This window comes from Bubalus bubalis, chromosome 17, assembly GCF_019923935.1.
Source record: "Bubalus bubalis isolate 160015118507 breed Murrah chromosome 17, NDDB_SH_1, whole genome shotgun sequence".
NCBI lineage: Eukaryota > Metazoa > Chordata > Mammalia > Artiodactyla > Bovidae > Bubalus > Bubalus bubalis.
Genome location: NC_059173.1, coordinates 2,829,410 through 2,848,482, shown reverse-complemented (window position 1 = coordinate 2,848,482; position 19,073 = coordinate 2,829,410). Strand labels below are relative to the sequence as shown.

The 19,073-nt window shown below is 47.2% G+C and overlaps 1 protein-coding gene across 1 annotated transcript in view; it reads left to right on the top strand.

The window, feature by feature from the left end:
- LIMK2 (LIM domain kinase 2) overlaps positions 1-19,073 on the top strand; it is a 54,531-nt gene that overhangs the window by 3,033 nt on the left and 32,425 nt on the right. Inside the window, exon 2 of the mRNA XM_006051023.3 lies at positions 11,471-11,570. Coding sequence (XP_006051085.1) covers positions 11,471-11,570 — 100 coding nt within the window. The remainder of the gene's footprint in view (positions 1-11,470; positions 11,571-19,073) is intronic.

The following is a 19,073-nucleotide window of genomic DNA, read 5'->3' as shown; positions in this document are numbered from 1 at the left end:
TGAAGAACAGCATGGTGTCCAGAGTGGCTATCGGATTTGTTCGGGGAATACTTGAGGGTAAGATTTGAGAAATCTTAGGTAGGTTAAAGAAAGGGGGATGGGATTTAGCATGTTGATATCCTGGTAAGGGAGAAACTGTGGGAGTACAATTGCAAAGGCTGGTGAGTTTCAAGATCTTCACAAGGGGTGGTGACTTGATATGTAGGGTAGAGACAAAGATTGGAAGGTGTGGGAGTCGTAGGAAGTGGAATGTAAGGCTGAGAAGGTGCGCGAAGCCAGACTGGAGGGTTTAATGCCAGGCTTGTAGAATTTTCTGGTCTGCAGTAGAGACCATAGGTTTAGTGGCATGATGTGGGTATTTTATGTTTACACTATCAGTTTGTTTTTGGGGGGCACGATGAATTGGACAAGGGTGAGGAAGAGCACCAGTCTGGAGTAGGGTACTTTGGGCCCTGAGCTGAGCTTGTTAGTGATAGGAATGGGGAAGGAGGCACCAACCAGAGGAAATGCCTTTTGTCATGATCAGGGCAGGGTGACACGAATGGCCCTGGATATGGGATGGAGGGAGCAAGATAGGGTCCAAGAAGACCACAAGGTTTTAAAGCTGAATAGAAACCCATCATAGAATAGAAACCCAACTGTTAGGTTTCCACATTCCTGGTGGGTTGTCTGCCTTTTCTGGAGGCTAGGCTGGTTTTAGCCCAGACTTCTGATCAGTGCAAACTGAGGCAGGGAGCTCAGCCTCAGACATACTAGGGAGGTGTGGGGTCCACCCCAGGTATCACTTTGGCATTTCAGTGAGAGGACAGGAAACTGTACAAGTCTCTTATAAGTCTGTTCTTTCCCACTTTTGACCTTTCTTTATACAGTAGCAAGAATTAGACTCTCTTACCTATTCATTCACATCCAGCAGTAGCTAAACATGAAATCATTGCTTGATTCTATTAAAATAAACCTTGAACATCCATCCTGGGATTCTGTTTGGTCAGATCTTTCTGGCCATGATTTATTTTTCCAGGAAAGAAAGTCTAGAATGTAGTTAAAGACATAGACTTTGGAGTTAGCAGACCCTGTGGTTTAATTCCAGCTCTAACACTTGCTAATGGACCATTTCTGTTTCATTTTTAGTAAAATGGAAACAATACTAGTCCTTATTTCATGGAATCCTTATTTTTGATTTTTAGTTTTTAGTCACTCAAGTTGTGTCTAACTCTTTGAGACCCCATGGACTGTCAGACTCCTCTGACAGTCTATCCTGCCAGACTCCTCTGTCCGTGGAATTCTCCAGGCAAGAATACTGGAGTGGGTTGCCATTTCCTCCTCCAGGGGATTTTTCCAACCATGTTCATTTAGTTCATGCTTGCATAGTGCTTAGAACACTGCCTGATACGTAATAAGAACTCAAAGTAGTTCTTCCCTGCTGTTGACAATGGGTTGAGAATGACCATTGAAGAGTGTACGATTGGTTAACCAGGTTCACCAATTTGTAGCCCTTCCCCCAGATAAGAAAATGCCCACTCATTCACAGCTAAGTAAACTTGTTGGAAGTGAGAACCTGAGTGCCCCAAAGCTGCAAAAACCACCTATCTTGTTTGTGTCTCTGCCAAATAGCTTAGTCCTCTATCAAGCTTGCCCTGCCCCCAGCACCTGGTTTGTCCCTCTTCGAGGTCTATTATTTTTGTACATATCCTTGCCCCTAATACTCATGAAGGGCCCCAGAAGTTTGTGGCCTACTTTGTGTCTTGCATGTGGGCACATAGAAAACATTTGCTGAATTTGTTTTGAAAACCTCCCCTTCAGATTTTAGAGGCCAGTGGGTTTTTTGTGTTTTTGGTTTTTTTTTTTTTTTGGCCGCATGGCATATAGGATCTTAGTTCTCACACCAGAAATTGAACCTGTGTCCCCTGCAGTGGAAATGCGGAGTCTTAACCACTGGACCACCAGGAAAATCCTGAGGCTAGTGTATTTAATAGCTCAACCATTTCCCCAGCCAACTCCCTAGGTATACAGGAAAGAAAGAAGGAAAGCTACTCACAGTTCAGTTGCCAACTAAGTGCCAGGCACTGTGAGAGGTATTTTCATGTAATGTATTTCTCTTAATTCTCTTAGTAATGCTGTAAGGTGGATGATATTATCCTCTTTTTAAAGATTAAGAGACAAGGGAGGTGAAATAGGTGAAGAGGATTAAGAGGTACAAACTTCTAGTTATAAAATAAGCCACAGGGATGTAATATACAGAATAAGGAATATGGTCAATAACATTGTAGTAACTTTGTACAGAAACAGGTGGTTACTGAGTGTGGTGATCATTTCATAATGTACACAGACATCACATCACTATACAGTACACCCAAAACTAACATAATGTGCTGCTACTGCTGCTAAGTCGCTTCAGTCATGGCCGACTCTGTGTGACCCAATGGACGGCAGCCCACCAGGCTCCCCCGTCACTGGGATTCTCCAGGCAAGAACACTGGAGTGGGTTGCCATTTCCTTCTCCAGTGCATGAAAGTGAAAAGTGAAAGTGAAGTCGCTCAGTAACCCCATGGACTGCAGCCTACCAGGCTCCTCTGTCCATGGATTTTCCAGGCAAGAGTATTGGAGTGCCATGCCATTGCCTTCTCCGAACATAATGTTTATCAACTATATTTCAATTTAAAATCTTAACTGATAGGAACGGGGGGAGAAAGTTATTTGTTTACTTTCTTAAAAAAAAAGTTTAAGACACAGGATCTGAGAGGTTAAATAATTTGCACAAGGACACAGAGTCAGGTTTCAAACCCAGGTCTAATTCCAGTTCTTCTGCTTAACCCTTAGAAATGTTTCCCAATAAACTAAAGAAGGGGAGAAGGGAACAACAGCAAGAACAAAACCTGAGATTCCTGTGTTTGTGCCTTGACCTGAAAAATGAGAGGCCCCTGGTTTGGTGTCATAGACTCTCAGAATTAGTAAGAATAATCTGATCCCTCCTTCTATGAAGAATGTAAGGTCCAGAAAAGACCATAAGCATCTTTAAAAATCATCTAGTCTTTCTTCCTTAGACACTCCCTTTGGTATATTTGGGAAGCTAGTGAGGAGGAAAATTCTTTGGTATGCAGAGAAGAGTATCTACTGGAATATAAATCATTATTGTTAGTCTTGTTGGTAGTCACTTCATTAAAATGTGATATTTTTTCTCTTGGCTGTTTCCTATCAGTTGCTGCCCTGCCCATTTGCTTCCTGCTTTATCCCTGAACAAATCAAATTTCTATACCTGACCTGTCAACTCCCAGGGGGCACAACAGTCACCATACTTGTTTTGTGCCGTACGGAATTGGCTGGGTTTTGTTCCTGGTTCTCATTGTCTAGTGGAACATGAGAAGCACCATTGATTTTTTTCCTCAAGTGAAAGGATAGAATCTGTACATGTTGGTTCAGGTCAGGCTTTATGGTTTCATGAGCTCTCAGCGCTTGAAATTTCTCACCACTTTGAAGTCAGGAAAGGACTAGTTTGCAGAAACCCAACTCTTAGCTCAAGATTAAGGTGAATGTTAGTGTCTTATGGGAAATGCACTGGCTCTGAGTTCAGGTGGCAGGCTGAGCCTTCCACAGAGTAACTGTAGTCTTCAGCAAGTCTCAGCTTATTTGAGGCTGCCTAGGGTCATGAACGGAGAAGGCGATGGCACCCCACTCCAGTGTTCTTGCCTGGAGAATCCCAGGGACAGGGGAGCCTGGTAGGCTGCCGTCTATGGGGTCGCACAGAGTCTGACACGACTGAAGCGACTTAGCAGCACCAGCAGGGTCATGAAACGGAGAAGGCAATGGCACCCCACTCCAGTACTCTTGCCTGGAAAATCCCATGGATGGAGGAGCCTGGTAGGCTGCAGTCCATGGGGTCGCTAAGAGTCGGACATGACTGAGCGACTTCACTTTCACTTTTCACTTTCACGCATTGGAGAAGGAAATGGCAACCCACTCCAGTGTTCTTACCTTGAGAATCCCAGGGACGGGGGAGCCTGGTGGGCTGCCATCTATGAGGTCGCACAGAATCAGACACGATTGAAGCAACTTAGCAGCAGCAGTAGAGTCATGAAAATCTAACAGGTCTGGTGGTCTCAGAACTTAGGTTTGAGTCTTTCTCATGGTTTGATAACTCAGTTATCCTCTGATCCCATTTATGTTTCAGAAAAATGAAAGGATTAGGTTTGAATAGATGATTTTTAGCCTTACCATCCTGGTACCCTTGTGCCTGCCCCAGTAGAGTCACAGGTTGTTTGAGGGTCACCTCACCAATTATTAAGTTGGGAGAGAGAAGCATGTATAAGCTGAATATATTTTATACCGTTTTTCCAAAGATCCTGAAGGTGAGAAACTTCCTAACGAGCCATTTATTACAATTATCACCTTGTCTGCATTGCACACTTAGCACTTCTTAAAAGCAACAGATCCCAGTAATAACCATGAAGGGATCAGTCAATTCAATTCAGTTGCTCAGTCATGTCCGACTCTTTGCGACCCCGTGGACGGCAGCATGCCAGGCTCCCTGTCCATCACCAACTCCCGGAGTTCACTCAAACTCATGTCCATTGAGTCGGTGATGCCATCCAACCATCTCATCCTCTGTCGTCCCCTTCTCCTCCTGCCTTCAGTCTTAATCTGTGAAGGCACAGTTTTTTGATTATTAAACACCTAACAAGGGCTCTGTATTGTTCAAAGTTGCTGAGGGCATTTACGTAGCCAAGCTCCCTTTTTCAGACTCTTGACAATCAGTAGTCACTGTTAAGTCTGCAAACAGGATCGGTAAACACAGTCAAGGGAGAGGTGAACAGCCTGGTACAATGAGGTCTTTTCTTAGAGGAAGACTTTCCCAGGCAGACAGCACTCTAGATTGGTCTTCCACTGGGCCTCACCAAAATCTCCAAGACTTTGTATTACTATATTTCTCTTCCTTTTCCTAGAATGAAGGTTGTAAGAGAGAATCATTGACTTTTAAGACTGTAAGCATGCGGAAAAGGCCAAGAATATTTTTCTGAAGAAAATCCAGGCTTGGGAGGCTGAAGGTTCTGAGGGAATTGCCTAGGCCAGGTACAGACCAGGACATCTTCATGTAACTTCACCTGGAGGTAGTCCTAAGGACACATTCCAGGTGACTCATTGCTGCTGACTGTTGAAGCTTATCTTTGCAAATTACCTCTATAGCTGGCAGCTGGGTAAAGTTTTTCAGTTGGATTTGTCACATAAAGGAGTATCCATTTGGCACCCACCTTTAGGCTAGGCCCTGGAGATCTGAAGACGATCAAGATACGATCTTTGCCCCTTAGAGCTGGGGGCAGTGATGCAGAAAGGGAGGGACTGAGGAGGCACAAATAATGAACTGTGATTACAGAACAAATGGTATTAAGCAGGTATTTGACAAAGTGAAACAAACACTTCCTGCCTTTAGAGGACCATGAAGGGAAGGTGGACGTCTGATGAAGGGCAGAAAAGGTGGGTAAATAGTAGCCTAAACACCTAGAGTAGCTCGAGGTGTGAGCGTTAGGATACAAGAATATGAATGTGTGTGACAGGAGTAAAAAATAGATCAAGATGTGACTAGAACATTCCTTTGTAAGGGGTGTTAAAAGATAAAGGTTCTTTAGGGCCACCTTGTAGAGGGCCATTCCTTCCTGTTTCTTCATTTCTTTATTTTTGGCTGTGGCTGAATCTTCATTACTGTAAGCAGAGACTGTTCTTTATTGCAATGTTCTGGCTTCTCATTGCGGTGGCTTCTCATGTTGTGGAACATGGGCTCTAGAGCGCACAAGCTTCAGTGGTTGTGGTGCATGGGCTTAGTTGCCCCACAGCATGTGATATCTTCCCGGACCAGGGATCAAACCCATGTTCCCTGCATTGGCAGGCAGTTTCTTAGCCACTGGACCACCAGGGAAGTCCTCCTTTCAATAAATGTTGAGGGATTGTAGTAGACCAGGGAGCTGACAATAGGCAGCTTTAGTGTGTGTGAGGAGCTTGTGTTCCTGCCTTAGGAGCTTTGTACAGATCTGCCCACCATCCCAGTTTTCACAGCTATCCTTTCCTCCTCCTCTTTGCCTGCTTAATTTCTCTTCATCCTTTAGAGCTCAACTTGGAAATTACTTCCTTAAGGAATATGTTTTTGTGTGCCCTACCCAATACCATTTGCTCCGTTATAAGGACTTGATATCTCCTTCCTATGACTTGCCACAATTATAGTGAAGATAATTATGTTATTATTTAATATATGCTCTATGTTTAATCTGTCTCCTGTGTGCTGCTCTTTTCCGACCGAGCAGTTAGATACATAGTTGGCATGCAATAAATATTTGCTGAAAGAATGACTGAAGCATGTCCATTGAATTTAGCAATAAGCAGTCACTGTTGATCTTGGTGAGACAGTTTCAGAGAAATGGTGGGGGTGGAAGTCAAATTGCAGTGGATTGTGTGGTAAATAGGAAGTGTGGAAATGAAAGCAGTGCAGTATGTGTAGACAGCTTGTTTTTAAGTTGAAGTATAGTTGAGCTCCTTATTGCCAAATTCAGACTTAAATTGAAGAAAGTAGGGAAAACCACTAGACCATTCAGGTATGACCTAAATCAAATCCCTTTTGATTATACAGTGAAAGTGAGAAATAGATTTAAGGGACTAGATCTGATAGAGTGCCTGATGAACTATGGACTGAGGTTTGTGACATTGTACAGGAGACAGGGATCAAGACCATCCCCATGAAAAAGAAAGGCAAAAAAGCAAAATGGCTGTCTGGGGAGGCCTTACAAATAGCTGTGAAAAGAAGAGAAGCGAAAAGCAAAGGAGAAAAGGAAAGATATAAGCATCTGAATGCAGAGTTCCAAAGAATAGCAAGAAGAGATAAGAAAGCCTTCCTCAGCGATCAGTGCAAAGAAATAGAGGAAAACAACAGAATGGGAAAGACTAGAGATCTCTTCAAGAAAATCAGAGATTCCAAGGGGACATTTCATGCAAAGCTGGGCTCGATAAAGGACAGAAATGGTATGGACCTAACAGAAGCAGAAGATATTAAGAAGAGGTGGTAAGAATACACAGAAGAACTGTACAAAAAAGATCCTCACAACCAAGATAATCACGATGGTGTGATCACTCACCTAGAGCCAGACATCCTGGAATGTGAAGTCAAGTGGGCCTTGAAAGCATCACTATATGAACAAAGCTAGTGGAGGTGATGGAATTCCAGTTGAGCTATTTCAAATCCCGAAAGATGATGCTATGAAAGTGCTGCACTCACTATGTCAGCAAATTTGGAAAACAGCAGTGGCCACAGGGCTGGAAAAGATCAGTTTTCATTCCAATCCCAAAGAAAGGCAATGCCAAAGAATGCTCAAACTACTGCACAGTTGCACTCATTTCACACGCTAGTAAAGTAATGCTCAAAATTCTCTAAGCCAGGCTTCAGCAATACATGAACCGTGAACTTCCAGATGTTCAAGCTGGTTTTAGAAAAGGCAGAGGAACCAGAGATCAAATTGCCAACATCCACTGGATCATTGAAAAAGCAATAGAGTTCCAGAAAAACATCTATTTCTGCTTTATTGACTATGCCAAAGCCTTTGACTGTGTGGATCACAATAAACTGGAAAATTCTGAAGGAGATGGGCATACCAGACCACCTGACCTGCTTCTTGAAAAATCTGTGTGCAGGTCAGGAAGCAACAGTTAGAACTGGACATGGCACAACAGACTGGTTCCAAATAGGAAAAGGAGTACGTCAAGGCTGTATATTGTCACCCTGCTTATTTAACTTATGTGCAGAGTACATCATGAGAAACGCTGGACTGGATGAAGCACAAGCTGGAATCAAGATTGCCGGGAGAAATATCAATAACCTCAGATATGCAGATGACACCACCCTTATGGCAGATAGTGAAGAGGAACTAAAAAGCCTCTTGATGAAAGTGAAAGAGGAGAGTGAAAAAGTTGGCTTAAAGCTCAACATTCAGAAAACAAAGATCATGGCATCTGGTCCCATCACTTCATGGGAAATAGATGGGGAAACAGTGGAAACAGTGTCAGACTTTATTTTTGGGGGCTCCAAAATCAGATGGTGACTGCAGCCATGAAATTAAAAGATGCCTACTCCTTGGAAGAAAAGTTATGACCAACCTAGATAGCATATTCAAAAGCAGAGACATTACTTTGCCAACAAAGGCCCATCTAGTCAAGGCTGTGGTTTTTCCAGTGGTCATGTATGGATGTGAGAGTTGGACTGTGAAGAAAGCTGAGCACAGAAGAATTGATGCTTTTGAACTGTGGTGTTGGAGAAGACTCTTGAGAGTCCCTTGGACTTCAAGGAGACCCAACCAGTCCATTCTGAAGGAGATCAGCCCTGGGATTTCTTTGGAAGGAATGATGCTAAAGCTGAAACTCCAATACTTTGGCCACCTCATGCAAAGAGTTGACTCATTGGAAAAGACTCTGATGCTGGGAGGGATTGGGGGCAGGAAGAGAAGGGGACGACAGAGGATGAGATGGCTGGATGGCATCACTGACTCGATGGATGTGAGTCTGAGTGAACTCCAGGAGTTGGTGATGGACAGGGAGGCCTGGCGTGCTGCGATTCATGGGGTCGCAAAGAGTCGGACACGACTGAGCGACTGAACTGAACTGAGGCTTTCTCTGGTTGTGGCGAGTGAGGGCTGCTCTCCATTGTGGTGCACGGGCTTCTCGTTGCAGTGGCTTCTTGTGCTGCAGAGCTCGGGCTCTAGGTACTCAGGCTTCAGTTGTGGCTCACGGGCTTAATTGCTCCACGGCAGGTGGGATCTTCCTGGACCAGGGATCGAATTCTAGTCCCCTGCATTGGCAGGTGAGTCTTACCCACTACACCACCAGCAAAGTCCCATAAGTTTATCTTCTGTTAGACAGCTTTTAATACATGTGGCTATGAAGTGGAGAAGCAAGGGTGGTAGCTAGAGGAGAAAGCAGGCTCCAGATTTGTTTTTAATGGGAAAAAGTTGAACTTATTTAAATGGCAGTTGGAAGGAGCCAGTGGAAAAGGGAGTGGTGGTGGAGACTGTCTTCTGAAAGGTGTGATGGGGTGGAGTCCAGATCAGAGCACAGTGCTCAACAGTTGAGTTCTGTAGACACTGAGGAGTCTGGGCGAGTCAGCTGAGACTGTGCAGTACACCAGGAAAAGAAGCTGTCTATGGGGTCGCACAGGTTTGGACACGACTGAAGCGACTTAGCAGCAACAGCAGTGTCTAGTACAGAGCATGTGTTAAGTGTTTGTTTAATGGCTTTGAGTTTCTCAAGACTGGAGCGCACCACAGGCTCTGGAGGGTATGGACATAACGAATTAGCTTGAATATCTTCATAGTGGAAAGTCCTGATTCTTCTTGAATTTTGGAAACAGCCAGAGGTCACTCAGAGTCAAGACAAATTGTTGAGTAAGTGGGTGGTCAGTTCAGAGACTGTTCCTTGTGGGTTAAAAGTAAAAGCAAGAAACAGGTGTGGCTTAAAATAATCAGACTTGCTGGGGGTGAGACATGGCAGTCTTAACAGGCCTTTCATATAAGAGTTCCCAAAACATTTCATGCTGGTACCTCCAAAACTGGGAAGATTCATTTTGATGTCTGTGTTCACTAAAAACCCTCTCACTAAACCACCAGTTGGAGAGAGTGTCTCAGACTTTTCTGCCTCAGAGTTTGTGAGGTTTTTGGTGCACTGTGTGAACACTACCACCTTCAAAACACAAAGGCTTCTCCCCCTTGAAAGTCTTAAGAAGTTTAGATCCAGGAGGTGATGCGTGCATAGGAGAGAAGCGGGTGGGCCAAGGCTTTAAAACCTTCTGCCAGCTTGTTCAACTCTTCCCTGTGCTGCGAGGACAGCTGCCGGTGCCCTGGCTGCCCCAGAAGGTCGCCAGGCAGTCTTGAAGTGTGCGGAGCCATGCATTGTCTATTCATAGCCCCTGTGCCTGTAAACCAGAGTCCGGTGCCTGTCACTGTGCCTGTGGCAGTCTGGAGTTACCCAAAGAGAACAAAGCTGCACACACGGGCACACAACAGAGTCTTGTAACAACCCTGTCCCATTTCCTAGGGCCGAGTCAGGTACCACAACTTGATCTCAGCTGCCCGCTTTATTTCATGAAGTTAGCACCTGAATCACACCAGGAGCATTGTGTTCTGTCCCTTTTGAAAGGACATGGACAGGCTCTGTGCTACTGCCCATACTTCTCTGAGCCCACACAGCCCTTCCCCATCCTTTTTCAGCCTTTAGTAAACTTTCCCCATCTTTCAAGGCTCAACTTCCCCTGCAGACACTTTCCTGGCTCCCCTGAGCAGAATGAGAAGGAACTAGAAAGAGCACAGACTTTAGAGTGAGCCAGACCTGAGTTGGGATGCTAATGCTGCTGCTTGAGCTTTCACCCCCAGCCCCAAGTTTCCGTTCCCTCACCCATTAAATGAATATAATAATACCTGTCTCATGGTATTGTTTTGAGAATTGAGATTGGGTCTGTGAAAGAACCTAGCACAGTTCTTGGCAAGTAGGAGGCGTTCATGAAATGTTTGTTCTTTTCCTACTGTACTGGTAATTTCTTTCTCTGAACTAAATACTTTGATGTGAAATAACATCTCAGTAAAAAAAAAAAAATTACAATATGGAAGAATGTTTCTTTTCCAGTGCATTTCCTCTTCCAGGAGCAAGGTGATTTATCCAACAGCCTCCAGTGTAGAGCTTAGACTGATGGGTCCAATGAAAAGACCCATGATGCTGATTGAATGAATGAGCTCCTGGACGAAGTGATGGGAAATCAGCACAACTAGGGCTTTTGAGGAGAAGGACAAGGCTGCAACTTGTGTAACCTAGAGAGCAGACCTTTCTGGGTGCTGGCTAGGGACAGTTGTAGGAAAGGCAGACCCGAAAAGAAAGAGACTTATTCATTTCATGTACTCAGGACTGTAAGCATGGGCTGAAAGGAAGGAAAAGGCAGGTTTTGTTTCAGTAAAAAAAAGGGACAACCAGAACCAGCTTTTAAAATATTTATTTACTGGTTGCTTCAGGTCTTTTGTTGCTGCACTTATAGACTTTCTCTGGTCTCAGCGAGCAGGGGCTCTACTCTGGGGAGCACAGGCTCTAGGCACACAGTAGTCAGAGCACAGGGGCTCAGTAGTTGTGGCACATGGGCTTAGTTGGAATCTTCCTGGACCAGAGATCGAACCCGGACCCCCTGCATTCCTACGCACTATACCACCAAGGAAGTGCCAGGACCATTTTTTTAAAAAGTGGAGTGACACTGCTTTTGAGGCCATGGAGTTGGTGTTGCTGCGGAGATGAGCAGCTGGATGATTGCTTGGCAGGGATCTTGTGGAGGAGGGAACCGTGCGTGTAGCAGAGCATCACTCAGCCCTTCCAGCACCAGAGTCTGTTAAGTCCATCTTCTACAAGGTGGGGATCCTGCCCCCGCACTCCCTGCTTCTTCAGCCTCTGAACCCCTCGCTTCTGTGTGCAGGTGAAGATGCCTGGAGGTGTCAGGGCTGTGGAGACTACGTCGCTCCCAACCAGAGGTTGTACAGGACCGTCAGCGAAGCCTGGCACACCTCCTGCTTCCGGTAAGTGAGTCCATGTGCCTGTCTTCACCAGCGCCTTGCGGGCCAGGCACTGGCCTTCATCCCCTGGAAGATACAGAACATGCTTCTGACTTGAAAGTTTCCATTTCGAGGGGTGGTGTTCAGGGGGCAAAGAGGGAGGTGCCCAGGAAGTGCATGTGAGCAGAGGTCAGGTGTGGCCCCCTGATGCCAGATGGAACTGGAAGAACGGCACGTGGGCCAGGTACGGCTAGAGATGGGAGGTTTGGGGATGGGAGGAGGCCTTTTCAGGGTGTCCCAGCACCCTCACCTGGCAGATGAGGAGACTGAGGAGGAGAACGCGCGACTTTCCTACACCCGCACTTCTGATTACACAGGTGCCTTGAGGGCTGTTGGCACAGCCAGCTGTTCTTCACCCCAGGATGCCTCCCTAGCTTCCTGCTTTTTGTTATCAACTCTGTTATATCAGTGGCTCTTAGATGATTGTTTGGTGGAAGCTTGGTTTCTTGAAAACAGCACAGCCTTTAATGTCAGATCTGTTCCTGCTCTCTGAGACTCAGTTTCTTCATCAGGAAAATACAGATGTTAATCATCTCTCTCACAGACTTGTTGAGATCTAATGAAGTCAAATATGCCAAGGGTCCAGCCCATGGTAGGTACCTACTGAATGGCTGGAATCCTCGAGAGTAGGAGCTTGTCTTTGTATAATACAGAGCATAACCCAGCGCCTGGCCTGCAGTCATTCTTCACCGGGAGGCTGGGTGGGCATTTGTGGCCCTCGAGGTCTGAAGCGGCAGGGCTGTGCTCACGATGGAGAATGAGACAGAGTGCAGACAGGCACCATGTGCTGTAAATACCAGCTCCCACACCAGCTCCCACACACAGCAGAGCATCCCCTGTGCTGATAGCAAGTTACTGAATTGACCTTTGAGCACTTGCCTCTGCCCAGGGAACTACGTGGCGGGTTGGCCTGGAGGGCTCTGGCCTCTGGAGGAGTTGGAGCACTTTCCTGCCCTTTCAGCTCTAACTCAGAGCTCGCCAGTCTTCGCTGTGCATCTGATTGCCTTGGTTACTCCTCTTATCCCCAGGGAAGTTGATTCTACTTCCGTTTTGCTTCTTTGGTAAGATAGGAGCAGAGTGTCAGAGCTGCAGGGGCCTCTGGCTGCCCTTTCATTTTACAGCTCAGCCAAACCAGCATCAGAGCCCTGTGAGTTCCCAGGCTGGAACTCTCCTCGGACTTCAACCCACAAGGTCATGTTTGTTCCTGCCATTTTCTTACTTCTGTGGATATCTTCTATCCAAAATAAGCAAGAATGGGTAGAACAAGCTATAGGAGAATTGCTGGATTCTCCTATAACTAGAAGCACCACTTCCTGAATGATACAGCCCCTTCATATCACAGACTCGAGGCCCGAAACCAGAAAGACAAAAATTACATGGACTGGCCATGGATGAAATGAGCTGGCTCTAGAACTTAAGTCTTGGGTCACTAGTAGGTCTGGTGAGATGCTAGCTTGTTAGAGTGCACTGTGTATGTGTGTATGAGACAGACACAAGTACGTGCTCACAGTGGAGTGAGGCATGTTATCCTGGTGGCAAAGAGTGCAGCCTATGAAAGAGAACTGTTTTCAAATCCTGGCTTTGCAGTTTAACTGGCCGTCAGTGACTTCCCTGAGCTTCAGGTACCTCATCTGTAAAATGGGGAAAAGAATAGTTCTCGTCTCACAAGGTGGTTCAAGAGGATTAAAGGTAGTGACCTGTGAAAAGTCCCTGGCATAGGGCCTGACACATAGAAAACCAATAATAATCAGTAGTTGTCATTAAGTGCTATGTTGAGTGTGTGTCTATATTCCCCTATATGCGCATGTGTATTTTAACTTTGAACCACCCTGACACAGTTAAACCAACGTCATGCCTGTGGGGGAAGCATTCAGGTCAGTCTCCTATTTGCAGCTTTGCCTCGAGGACAGAATCTTTCTGATCTCGCTCTACTGATGGGGCACGTCTCCCCACTCCTGAGCTTTCTCATGAAGTGGATGGCGTGGAACCCTCAGACAGAGCCTGGCGGTTTGCCCTGGGGAGACTGGCTGCTCTGGAGCCAATTTGTTGTTGTTGTTCAGTTGCTCAGTCCTGTCTGACTCTCTGTGACCCCCATGGACTAGAACATGCCAGCCTTCCCTGTTCTCCACTAGCTTCTGGAGTTGGCGCAAACTCATGTCTGTTGAGTCGGTGATATCCAACCATATCATCCTCTGTCACCCCCTTCTCCTCCCGTCTTCAGTCTTTCCCTGCATCAGGGTCTTTTCCAGTGAGTCAGCTCTTCACATCAAGTGGCCAAAGTATTGGAGCTTCAGCATCAGTCCTTCCAGTGAATATTCAGGGTTGATTTCTTTTAGGATTGATTGCTTCGATCTTGCTAATTTGACTTTGCCCCAAATTGGAGGAATATCTTCAGGGCTTGGAAGGACTGCATTTTCTCTCTGACTCTAGAAGTGACCTTGGTTACGAGGAGCACAAGGCCTCAGCCTGAACAGTCTTAAAAGGTCTCTTCCACCCCAGCTCATCTGATTTCAGAGTGTGGGTTCAGAGTGTCTGGGTTCAAGTCTGTCAGAAGCAGGGCCCTCCCTTCCAGCTACCCAAAGAAAATCCATTCTTTGTGATTCCCAGCCCCGCTCTTACCCAGCTGGGCTCCAGTTACAATAAAGGAAATGACTTTTCTTCTCCCCTTCCCCCACACCTTTGTTTTCCTAGTCACAGGGTGGGGCTGGATATTGAATGGAGAAATTGCTGGAGTTTGGCCCAAACTCCTCCCCTCGCCTTCTTACACCAGCCCATCCTCTGTCTGCAGCCACATCCGTAATCTTGCCTCTGATAGTGCCTTCCGCCAGATTCTCAGGTTCCCCGGACAACAGGAAATCACTTAAGGCTGGGAACCGCGGCTGTACAGTGGAGGCCAGGTGACAAACCTCCTGGAAGTCCAGAATTGTGCTGGTGCCGGTGGGCGCCTGGCCAGGATCCCCCTGGTCTCTGGATGCTTGGTGACCACCCCTCCCGCTTCCTCTCCTCAGCCTTTGCAGTGGGCCCATTTGGACTCTTAAGTTCCTCCGACCTTCCTTCTCCATGAGCAGTGCTGTTGGCTCTAGAGCCGGGGCCCTCCTCTCTGAAGCTCTCTGGAAAACTGGCCCCTCTTGCTGGGGAGGGAAGCAGCTGGGCCGCTCACCCTTTGCTGTTGTTAGTCAATATGCTGGGTCTGACTTTGTGACCCCGTGGACTACGGCAAGCCAAGCTCCCCTGTCCTTCACTGTCTCCCAGAGATTGTTCAAACTCATGGCCATCGAGTCGGTGGTGCCATCCAGCCATCTCATCCTCTGTGGCCCCCATCTCCTCCTGCCTTCAGTCTTTCCCTGCATCAGGGTCTTTTCCAACAAGTCAGCTCTTCCCATCAGGTGACCAGTGTATTGGAGCTTCAACATCAGTCCTTCCAGTGAATGTTCAGGGTTGATTTCTTTTAGGATTGACTAGTTTGATGTCCTTGCTGTGCAAGGGACTCTCAAGAGTCTTCTCCAGCACCATGATTTGAAAGCGTCCATTTTTTGGCACTCATTGTAGCTGAGGTTAAAACAAGAAGCTATGAGTGGTGACTTGGTCTCTTGGCATGTTTGCAAAGCAGGTGACGGGTTTTCTGAAGACTGTCCTTTTCACCCTTGTCAGAGATGTTTGGCCAAGGAGGAGGGAAAAGCTGCCTCTGCTGGTCTTCGTGGCCCCAACCTAGAATGCTGCTGTCTGACCTGCTCTGACATCATCTTCAGAGGGAAACACCGTGCCCCCTCCCCCCATACGGCTCCTGCTCACACTCAGGGCCTTCTTCCTCAGGGCCATGAAGAGCTTTCTCTTTCGAGAAGTGTTTGCTAAAGGCAGAGCTCTGGAAAAGAGATGCCGCAGATAGAAAGCTGTCATCACTTCGTCAAGCTGCAGACCATTTCCTCTAAATTTGTGACTCCAGGAAAAGCTGGTGAAGAAATCACAGACGTAGCCACCGACTGTGCTGTAATGGGCTGGCTGACGACAGAGGGTTTTCTGCGGTGCTGAGAGCACCCACACCCCTATCCACACAAGCACAGTAGCTTGATAATTAGAGTAACAGGTACCATTTATCGAGTGCTCACTCTGCACCAGACACTGTCCTAAGCACTTCACGTACATTATCTCATTTAATTTCCACAGCACCCTAATAATGGTGGTGCTGGTCTTAACCTATTTTACAAATATAGGGAAGTGGAGCTTACTTGCCCACAGTCACAGAGCTAGTAGCTGGCATAGCTGGGATCTGAATCGAGGTGCCCTGCCTCCTCGCTTACCAGAGTCTTTGCATTCCTGACTGGGGCGGTCATTTAACCTCCCTGAGGCTAGATTTCCTCTTCTGTAAAGGCAAGGTGAAAAGAGACCACTGGTGGTATCAGCTAACTTTGAAGGGCCTCTGTCCAAAGGCTTGGAGAACTCGAGTGTCAACAGAAAGTGCCGTTAAACGGCTCCAGGCGTGGGAGTCTGTGGAGCATCCCTGCCCCCTGCTGTTGGTGCTTCTGCCACTCAAGCCCTTGATGCCCATTGACCCGTTTGTCCAGTTTGTGTCTAAGGAAACTGTCAGCAGCAGGGCGTTAAGGCGGGTGGTCAGGGGCCTGCGGCCTGCCGCACCGGGTAGGGAAAGGGCAAACACCTGGGCCGCCTTCTGCCCCCACAGGGGACTCCATCGTGGACAAGGTGGGACTGCTGGTATGCAGCAGAGCTGTGCGCCTTAGTCTTGCTCTGTTCTCTGGAAAGAGAAAACTAAGATCCCATAGAAGCTCTGCAGCAGCTATTGGGGCAGAGATGGAGAGGGGTTGTGGGGAGCCAGGGATGGACAACTGATATTTACTAAGCATTGTATTGGGAGTTTCACTTAGATTATCTGATTGAATCGGTTTCACTTAGCTTGTCTTACAGTGATCCTGCAACCCCATTTTGTCCTAAAACAGAAAGGGCCAGAAAGGATAGGTAACTTGCTCAGGGTCACACAGAGCTGACATTTGAATTCAGGTCTCTCTGGCTTGGGGTGGGGGTGGTGGGGGAGGTTCTTCTTTCCACTGTGACTTCCACAAAGGAACAATAGACCTGGATTTGAGCTTTAACTGAGCTAGGCCAGCTGTGTAACTGTGGACCAGGTCCTTAGCTACGATGAGCCTCATTTTCTTATCTCTAAGATGTGGTAAAAGTTACCCACCTCATGAAGTCACTGTGAGCATCACAGACGTAGCGGATCAGAGAGCACTGAGAGTGTTAGGATGGGGCAACGCAGGGTTAGCAGCTGCAGGGGCAACTCTGGTCCTTAGTTAGCCAATCTGACTTCACTTAGAGCATCATCTACTGTATTAAAGCACGCAGTTGGCTGCTGTTGGGGATACAGATTTGACTTCTTGGCCTGGTCTCCTAGCTTGGAGCATTCTTAACAGTGAGCTCTAGTCTGTCTTCCACTGTGTCTCTCCCCTGGAACGTTCCCTTGTTGGTGGTCCAGAGGATAGCCCCACCAGTCTGTCTGCCAGCCACTTTTCAGTCCATCTTGTCTGGCCTCCTGAGCTGCGCTGGAGGTGGTAATGTGAACCAGAGTTCGCAGTCAGGCTGCTTGAGTTTCCATCCCAGCGCCTCTTGAGTCGCCACCTTCATCTTGCTTTGCCACAGTTTCCTCCTCTATAAAGGAGTGACTTGGTTCCATCTCAAAAGGTCATTCTTTGTGCAGATTAAATTTGACTGTGTACTCAGAGCACTCAGCACTGCCTGGCTGTAATCAGGACTTAATAGGTGTTAGCATTGACTGTTGGTGTCTCAGTCACTCTGGAAGCGGCCCCTCCCCTTGGCTTCCCCGAGTTTCCCCGATCTCTGTGGTCGTTGTGGCTTGTTCACCCCTCTCTACCCAGCTCTGAAATGCTGCCGCCCCTCCGGGTACTCTATTTCCTCCCTGGGCAGCCTCACCCACCCCCACGGCTCCTCTCGTCCTGCACACACTGGTGACCTATACTCCACACACTGATGAACCCAGTACCAGTCCAGACCTTTCCACTGAGTTCTAGACTAGCTGTCCTTCTGTCGACCTCACATGTCCCTTTGGATGTCTTGTGGACATCTCAGACCCCGCTGGACCTTCAGTCTTCCCCCCCAAACTGACTTCTTTTCCATTGTTACCTGTCCCGTTGAATGGTGCCACCATCCGCCCACTGCCCAAGCCACAGCCCAGGTGTCCTTCACCTCTTGTCATCTGCATATCCAAGCCTGCTGGTTTTATTAATATCTCTTTAAATAGTAATATAATAGCTTTGAATGCCTCCACTTCTTTCCATTGCTCCTATCACCACTGTGTTCTGGGTTACCACCATCCCTCACCTGATGACCACAGTAGACATCTAACTGTCCATAGTCACTCTGCACCCCCAGTCCATTCTCCACAGAGAAGCCAGAGTAGGTGATCTGTTGGGGGGGGGGGGGGGCCAGTGTGACCACATCACATTCTGTCATCTCTCTGCCTTATACACTTCAGCAACTTTCTAGTGTTCTTAGATCAAGGCCACAGTCCTTTTGGGTGCCTGTAGAGCCCCCTGTGACCTGGCCTCGCCCCACAGCCTCTGTTTTCCTCTGCTTCAGCCTTGCTGCTCCTCACAAGTCCAAAACTTGCTCTTTTTTCTTCTGAAGGGACTTTGTTCCTGTTGTTCACTCTGCCTGAAATGCCTCCTCACCCTCTTTTGGTCTAATTAACACCTGCTCATCCTTCAGATCTCTACCTGGATGAGGAATGGATGTCTCAGGGAAGTCACTGCAGAATAGGTCATGGCCCCTGTTTCACAGACCTTTCCCTTTGAAGCCTTTTCTGTGGGTTTAAGCTCGCATTTATTCACTTGATCATCTCCTTAATGACATCCTCAGATCTGTACTCTGCTAGTATAACTTGGTTGGGGACCACAGGGCTTTTTACCTGTCATGTGTCACCACTGAGCTCATGTTGGCATGGGAGGGATAGTTGTTGAATGAATTGCCAGGAGGCGGCCAAGAGATGTGAAGTAAGTGAGGCCTTTCCTTGCCCTTCCTTCCCCACATCCTTCCCTCAGCAGCCTCTGTGGCTGCAGTTACTGTAAACAGCAGTGAGTGAGTGGTTCTGAATGTTGGGTTACTTGGGACAGCTGCCTGTACCTGTTGAGGTGAGAAGTTAAAGACTTGTCTTCTACTCCCAAAGGAGCCTGAGAGGCTGGCCCAGGAGTCCCCCTGTCCAGCGGCAGGTCTTGACCTGTCCTTCTGTGTAGGTACAGTCCAGACAGGAGTAAGCCCTGGAGAGAGAAGGGGCTCAGCTACTGTGGCCCAAATTGGTTATGAACTGCCCTGAAATCTGCCAAATCCCAATTCTAGTTGTAAGTTTTAAATTTTATTTGTTTTTTAAACTTTTAGAAATCTTTGAAAGATGGCATTAGCTAAAGATGACCATTGAGTATAAGGTAGGGGGGGGAAAGT